The following is an 8,317-nucleotide window of genomic DNA, read 5'->3' on the forward strand; positions in this document are numbered from 1 at the left end:
CTGAGGTAGAAGATGCTGGTGAAGGCTTCTTTCTCTCTGTGGAAAGCTTTAGTTTTATTCTTTAGATGACAGTAATTCAGCTTGCCTGGGCACAGGAGGAAGGCATAGGTGTGTTACACCTGCGTTTTACAAAGCTGTGATGAATGCCATGACTCTAGAGGCTGCTGGGGGTTGTGAACACTGCCTGTCATCCTAAAGCCAGGGCAAGGCAGAAGCAGTTTGCTGAGTCCCATGGGCAGGGAGCCTGCTTTTTCTTCCAGTCTCAAGGGACAGAATCCAGAGGAGGGTGGGATATTCTTTATTCATCTGGCTCAGGGATATAGTTTGGCTTACTCCTTTCTGTTCAGAACACTGTGTGTTGACTCCTGGCTCCAGGCTGTTCCAGCTTTTGTCTGTGACCATTTTGTCTGTGCCACAAGGTCTCTGTGTTCTTAATTGTTTATGTGGCAGCTTTCTTGGCATGAGGTGTGAACTCAGGTGGCCAACTCAGCATGGTGTAGTGGTAGGAGTGAGGCTGCCACACATAAAGCCCCAGTGAGGCTGACCGTAGCTTTATGTGTGGAGTTAGGTTATCTAATCCAAGTTCATGTCCTGCACCCTCTGAGAACACGAAGATGGCTTGCCCTGCCAGAGAGCTCACCCAATTACTGCACAGCCACGAGCTCTGAAACAGCTTTGTTACTGCTTCTCAAATCGGGCCTTTCCCTGTGTTGCTGTCATCAAAGGAAACGTAATTCACGGGAGACAGCATCGGACAGCATTCCTCCCATCCTCTGGCCCTTCCATGTCTCTCTGCTCCTGTCCTTGAGCCTCAGAAGGGAGAGATGTTCGCTTAGGGTCGGCCGAGCACTCAACAGTCCCTCATTCTCAGCACTTTGATGAGTTCTGAGTCTCTGCAGAGGTGGGAGTCAGAAGGCCGGGATATGTGACCATCATGAAACGAGTTTTGGATCTGCAGTTTGCAGTCCTTGAGATACCAATAAGAAGTGTCCCAGGATCTGGTGGGGCCGTTCCTCTTCCTCCAGACTGTCCCTGGAGTGCTCTTCAAGTCTGGAAAGATGAATGAGTCTGCCAAAGTGAGCAATTTAGTGGTTTTGTTTTTGTTTTGTTTTGTTTTCTTCAGTTTTTTGAGACAGGTTTTCTCTGTAGCTTTGGAGCCTGTCCTAGAACTCACACTTTGTAGACCAGGCTGGCCTTGAACTCATAGATCTTCCTGCCAGGGTTTAAAGGTGTGCGCCACCACTGCCTAGCACAATTATTGTTCTTGGTGACAGTGAAACATAACGAAGATGTATTTTACTTTGACTAAAGTAATAAAAGATAAAAGTTGTGCTTAAAATATCTCCACTAACAACTTTCTGTCCTTCCCTTGCCTGTTTCTCTCCCAGGCCAACTACACAGACCCTCAGAGCAAGCTGCGGTTCAGCACCATCGAAGAGTTTTCCTACATTCGCAGGCTACCGTCTGATGTCGTCACAGGCTACCTGGCCCTGAGGAAGGCCACGAGCATCGTTCCCTGAGCCTGGGAAGTGGAGATGAAGTGGAAATGACCTTGAAAACAGACTCTGCCCTTGTGGTTTTGTTTCAGGGAAACAGATGTGTTCTGCTGTCAATCCAAGAGTGCCAGCTCTGTGTCGCGCAAAGATTGTCTGGCTTTACCATGAGGGTCTTTCTGACTTTTTCCCTCCAAGTGTGATGTACCTCTTTTAAGTCATACTTCAGTTGTTGCAAGTAAAAATTGTTTGATAAGAAAATATAGTAAAATTATGCATTTAAATTAACTCAGGCAAGTCCCGGATTTGGTTTGCGAGTTGTAAACCCTTGTCAAACATTTTCAATGAATGTGCAATGAAAACACAGGTCTAGATCGTCCTGGACCTTGGCCAGCATGTCAGCCCTTCCCCGGATCAGAAACTTCTGTTTTCTGCTGTGCTGGCAGGAGTTGGAAACTTTAGAAGACTTTATCCATCATGGCATGCCTGCTGGTGATTTGTCTCTGCTAAAGCCCAAAGGATAAATCCAGCCTTAAAAGGAAAAGCAGGGGGCTGGAGAGATGCCTCTGTGATTAAGAGCACTGGCTGCACTTCCAAAGGTCCTGAGTTCAATTCCCAGCAACCACATGGTGGCTCACAACCATCTGTAATGAGATCTGGTGCCCTCTTCTGGCCTGCAGGGACATATGCAGGCAGACCACTGTATACTTAATAAATAAATAAAAAAAAAAAAAAAAAAAAAAAAGGAAAAGCAGTCGAAGAGACAGATTTTGGAGGCCCAGCAGTTAAGATCACCTGTTGCTTTTGTAGGAGACACACGTTTGGTTCTTAGTGCTCACATGGTGACTCCCAACTATCTCTAACTCCAGTTCCAGGGCATCCAACCCTTCTTCTCACCTCCAAGGACACTGAGTGCGTGTGTATGCAGACAAACTCTCGTAATTATAAAAATAATATAAATATTTTTTAAAATTTGTGTTTTCTTCTCAAGACCGCACTGATATCCACACTGCTCTGACGTGAGTCCTGCTAATACATGCTGCGTGTCTCCACTGTAGAAGAGGAGCCAAGAGGTACACCTTAGAGTGGCCAGATGTCAGAGACTCTGCTAGAGCGGGGAGAGGAGAACCATGCCACGGTCGTTACTTTTCCTGCAGTGACCACATGTCTGGCATGGAGGATGCGTGTCCACGGCTGTGGGGCAGGCATGAGGCAGCTGGCCACACCGCAGCCACGGCCATAAAGCAGAGAACAGACAAAAGAGGCTGGACTGGAACCCCTCAAGGTCTGCCTGTAGTGACCCATGTCCTCCAGAGGGACTCTGCCACTGTGGCACAGCTCAACAATCTCCTAAAACTGGGCCACCCACATTTGGGTAACTGCACCCTGTCTCCCGAGGGGAAGTGTGTGTCCACCCAGCCTTCAAGTGTGATCTGTAGCGGATGAGACCTAACAGAGGCCACATTATTTCCCAGCAGGTACCACTGTTCTGAGCTGGCACCTCTTAGGAGGAGGCCTCCTGTCATCCAACACACAGGTGCCTATGGAGAGGTCACAGATGTCTTCTTGCATGAAACAATGTTATTTCCAATAATGTCCTCATCTGAAAGGATGTGTGGGCCTTATTTGGATCCTGGCTCAAACGAAAAGCCTGGAATACTCCCGAGAAGATGTGTGGGGATACTTACGTTCACTTTTAATCGGGATGCTGGTGTCACAGTGTTAAAGGAACAGGTTCGTATTTTAGAGACAGGCTAACACATTAATGGACAGAGCAGTGTGGTATCTGTGATTTGTTTCAGGATGACGTGGGAGAGAGGAAATAGATGGAAGTAGTGTTGAGACAAGATTGGCCGTGAGTCACCTATTGTGTGCTAAGTACACGGAAGTTCATTACACCGTTCTACTCTGTGTGTGTTCTAATTTCTCCATAATAAACTTAACAAGGATGTGGTATTTTTATTACCAACAGTTGAATAGGGAAAGTACCCACTTTCTGAAGCTTCTCAAACAAAGAGGAGATTAGGGAGAAAGAACCACAAGGCAGTGACATTGTCCTGTCAGTGGTCCGAATCGAGGTCACCTTTGCTGTCTTGGAGTCAGAGAACTGTGTGGGTCAGCTTTCTGTTGCTGTGTCAAAGACCTGAAAAAAGTTGGAACATTCACGATCAAGTCACCTCTCAAGTGAGCCGCAGTTTGGGGACCAAGCTTTCAGTGCATAAGCTTTTTGTGGGAGCGGGGATACTGGCAGCTTCTTGGGTATAGTAAATCGTAGGAGACAGGGTTTGGGGTGCATCGGGATGGCTTCTGTGGCTTGAGGAAACACTGTCAATCGTACTCATGACAGTAGCTGCACATGAGGTCTGGAATCTGTCAGCACAGATCCATCTGTTCTGTCTACAGAACTTCCCAGAGAGCTGAGCGAGGAGTATGGCAGAAACAGTCAAACGGATGCATGCAGAACATCGTATTCAATGTCTGGCATTGTCCCTGAAGGGGCCTTTTCTTTAGAAAGGCCACAAACTCATCTTTATCTCTGGCTAGCAGTTTCCTCCCATTTGTTGTCACGACTGATAACAGTCCACCGAGGCTGGGCTGGCCTACTGCAAAAAGCCCTTGTAATATTCCACGCTGCAAAACCCCAGGCCACACTTGCCAGTGTGCATCCTGCAAACACACAGGAGGAAGTTCAATCGTCAAAGCACTGAGCACAAGCGAGCTGTTGGGGTGAGGGGAACTGCTGTCCCTGAACTTCAGCTGGGCTGTGCCTCACTGAGGAAGGAGGGGAGGAGACGCTGTCTTAGGGTCCATGGTGCTGTGATGAAGTAAGCCACTGGGGGTGGGAAGCGTGCCTGTCAGCTTACACTTCCATCGCCTGGAGACAAGCGCTGATGCCCTGGCCACAGAGCAGTGCTGTTTGCTGGCTTGCTCCCCATGGCTTGCTCAGCCTGCGTTTTTATAGAACCGGGACCACCACAATGGGCTGGGCCCTCCCTGATCAATCCCTAATGAAGAAAATGCCCCATGTGCTTGCCCACAGCCTGATCTTCAGAGGTTTTATTTCCTCAGTTGAGGTTCCTCCTTTCAGATAACTGTAGATTGTGTCAAGTTGATATAAAACTCACCAGCACAGACACCGCTTGTGTCTGCTGCAGAAACATCCCAGGAGCTCCTGCTGTCCCACAGGTGAGCTCTTTGGCAGAGCACTCAGACCTGAGCTCGAGTTACATTTTGTTCCACTTCTACAACTGACCAACCCTGTGGTCTAGTCTGGTTTCTAGTTCAGTCTTAAGTTATTAATCCCTCATAAAATGCCCTTCTTGATAGACTCAAACAGGATTAGAGTCAAACTCAGAAGGTGACCTTCAGCCCCTGAGGGTCTGAATGGGATCTTCTGCCTCCCTCAGTCTGTGTATTAGAAAGGCGGGTCTTTGCCGACCTGGACCTTCTCCTTGATTGTTTTTCTCATTCCTCTCGGATGGAAACTTGTAACCCACGGGTGGCAACTGGACATGCTGTGGCAGCTTCACCAGCCGGCCTCGGGTCTGCCGGTTCTCCTGCTGCTTATCCTAGACACTCGCTCTGCCTTTCATTCTGTGTGTTTTATAAGCCAGTTCTTTGTCATGGGTCAAAAGAAGGAGTAGCTGAGCAGCTAAATCAATAATGAGATGGGGTTAAGGATGTCGCTGGAGTGGCCGAGCGCTTTGCCTCGCATGCTCAAAGCCTGGCGTCCATCCCCAGCGCTACTGAAAACCACCCCTGTGCACACACCTCTAATTCCAGTGCTCTGGAGGTAGAGGCAGGAACTCAGAAGTTCAAAAGTCAGCCTCAACTACGTCATGAGCTTGAAGCTAGCCTGGGCTACCGGAGGAAAGGAGGAAATAAACATGATCTGTAACGGAGACCAGGAGGGAGTGAGGCATGGTGGGTAGTGAGCAGAGACCCTGATGGACAAGCTCCTGCAAAGGCAAGAACAAGGAGCCCAGCAAAAGTGTTTGCTGAGCCTCCTAACCACCCTTAGTCCTTTATGCCTCCTTTCATATTCCTTGTGTACCCTGCCATTGTCAATTCCCCATGGATAACAGGCCATAAACGTTTAAAGGCAAACAAAAATGAGGGCTAGTTGTCCGCTTGTGTTGGTGACTGGGCAGGGTGGAGACAGGGAACTCTTCTGCTGTAAACACAGAACTCCTGGATCCACCTGGGTTTCTTCCATGACTCAGTGGCCTCCGTTCCAGCTGCAGACAAAGCCCTTCCTGGAAGAGCCGATGTTTTCCTGGCCTACAGGATGCTGGCTGCTGACAGGTGCACAGTGGGCACTGAACACAGCTCTCCCCCCACAGGGGTCAGAAGATGAGTCACATCCACCAGCCTGGTGACTTGACGTCTTGGCTCGCTCCATCACGCATGTGGGACAGCCTGGCCTAGGGTTATGCGGTGTGGAACACCGGAGGGCTTCTGCAGCAATCCAGTTGAGACCTTGGTGAGTGACATCTCCCCTCATAACAACTGGGGAGGAAACTGGAAGCTGGAGATAAAGAAGAGAGCTTTTGGTCTTTTCAAAGAAAGAATCTATCCAAAGAGCACAGATTACTGCGTACAAAGTGTACAGTTGCCCGCACTTCTTACTCCAGTGTGGTAGGCTTTGTAGAGAAACTGTAGCCTGATTATTTGTGCGCTGAGTGCTCATTTGTCCTTCAGTGAAGGAAGCAGTCTCAGATATTGGGCCATTCACACAGGAAACGTGGTTGAGCCTGCTCAGGCCTCTGGGAAGAAGAGGGAGGGAGGGTGTGTGCTGACTCCGCAGGACTCCATCGCTGACCACTTCCCTTCCGCCAGGCCAGGCGCAGTGCCGCACCAGGCTTCTCATGTGCTGACACCGTGTTCTTCCCCCTGTAGCCTCAGAACCGGGAGCACAATGAGCTTCTGCTATTGTCAGTTTACCCAGTGTGTGGTGTTCTGACATAGCGGCAGGAGACAGATCAGCACGGACACCATTTTATAGTCTAAAAAAAGTAAGAAACTATTGAAATGATTCCTGTCAATGGTTCCTGTCTGGGAGGTCATACGTGAATTGTTTGGGGGCGAGGTTGGCGAAGAAGGTGAGCTTAAATATTTGGGAAGAGAGAGAAATTTGCTTTAACTCAAGGTTAAAAGACTGCTGATGTTTCCCACCCCCCCCCCCACCCCCCGAACTTGGGCTCACATACTTGGTGTGGGACCCACTCCCTCCTACTGCTTCACTGCATAAGCCCACCTCCTCCATCAGGACACGGGCCCCTTCTGTCCCCGAGTCAGTGAGCTTCAGCCATTGCTGAAGGGCAGTGGCCACTCCTAGGAGAGCTCGAAGTATCTGTTGTCAAGTGTGTCGCATGCTCCCAGCAGTGCAGAGTGCTCCCCTCACACCCAGGGAGCCTGAAGTTCAAGGGTGAAACAGCCCAGCTCCCAGGAGCAGGGAGGGTCACCAGCCAGGCCTCTCTGTCTGCGCACAGGGCACCTCAGTCTCTGCTTCCCCTGAAGAAGATTGGCATGGAACTACCTGAAGAGGGTAAGGGGGAGACAGGGACTTTGTCTGGGTAAGCACACCCACGTTATCCTCAGTGTGTGATCCCGCACTGCAGTGATGGCCCCCAGGAACTGAGTCAAATGTGTCTAGAGCAGTGGTTCTCGACCTTCCTAACGCTGCGACTTCCTCACGTTGTGGTGACCCCCTGACCATAAAATTACTTTCACTGCCACTTCATAACTGTATTTTTCTAGTGTTATGAATTATGTAAATATCTGATATGCGGGATATCTGATATTTGAGCATGACAACCCACAGAGGTTGAGACCCATAGATTGAGAAACTCTGACGGGGTACTTTTGAGATGTGTCTTAGATCTTTTGAAGGCCTCCAAGAAGAAGAAAAAGAATGAGGTCCCCAGTACCTTAGAGAACTGTGTATCATTCCTGCTTTTTGCTGAGGAGCCCTGACCAATACACTTGCTTGGCAGGGACGTTTGGATAGATACAGTTAGTTAAACCCACTTTTCACTGGCATTCCCAGACCTACCAGTGAGTCTCACACATCATATGTGCTTTTTAAATTTCTGGGTAAAACAACAATTACAAGAGCAGAGATGTCTGATGTCTTTGTCAGCTGTAATGTTTCTTTAAACGTTCGTTTTGTTCCTTTAGGAGTCATGGAGTCTAACGGAAATGGATTTGTGTCGATGAACCTGCTGGGTCCAAGGTGGGAGCAATAGACAGCGAGGTCCCTTTCATTTCTGGAGATTTTCTGACCCACTGTCGATCAGAAACACTAGTTTTTGTTTTGCCTTTTAAATCAAAGTAAACAGGAGGTGGGAGGCTGGGGCAGGGCAGTGCTTGCGTCCAGACATAAGCACTTGAGTTTGAGCTCTAGCACCCTGCCAGAGAGTAATCCTCCTGCTGGGGAGGTGGAGGCAGGAGGATGCCTAGAGCTTTCAAGCCAACGAGGCAGGCGGAAGTGGGGAGCTTCAGGCCTAGTGAGAGGTTCTGTCTCAAAAATAAGATGTAAAGTGATAAGACCCCTGACATCAACGTCTGGCCTCCACACACATGCATGCATCATCATGTGCACATTTGTACATGTACGTATCCAAACACCTGTGCACACACAAACATGCACACGTACATGCGCGCGCACACACACACACAATCAGAGTAAGCCAGGTCTGTAAGGGCCAGAAGATGAGCTGTAAGGCAGGCAGTCCTGTTGTAAGTGTGCTGTGTCTCTGTATGCAGCTCTCAAGGAAGAGCCCAGCCCCCATTCTGCTCTTGGTGACAGCCAGGTTGTGTCG

General features: G+C 49.1%; 1 protein-coding gene across 3 annotated transcripts in view; it reads left to right on the forward strand.

Moving 5' to 3' along the window:
- Nucleotides 1-3,449, forward strand: part of Ino80c (INO80 complex subunit C) — a 38,090-nt gene extending 34,641 nt beyond the window's left edge. For 2 of the 3 annotated variants that reach the window (XM_075969170.1, XM_075969169.1), the window contains one exon: nucleotides 1,389-3,449. In XM_075969170.1, coding sequence (XP_075825285.1) covers nucleotides 1,389-1,520 — 132 coding nt within the window. In that variant the 3' untranslated portion in view covers nucleotides 1,521-3,449. The remainder of the gene's footprint in view (nucleotides 1-1,388) is intronic. The other variant, XR_012910321.1, reaches the window with a different exon arrangement.
- The last annotated feature ends 4,868 nt before the right edge of the window (nucleotides 3,450-8,317 follow it).

Source organism: Microtus pennsylvanicus, chromosome 4, assembly GCF_037038515.1.
Source record: "Microtus pennsylvanicus isolate mMicPen1 chromosome 4, mMicPen1.hap1, whole genome shotgun sequence".
NCBI classification, from domain to species: Eukaryota; Metazoa; Chordata; class Mammalia; order Rodentia; family Cricetidae; genus Microtus; species Microtus pennsylvanicus.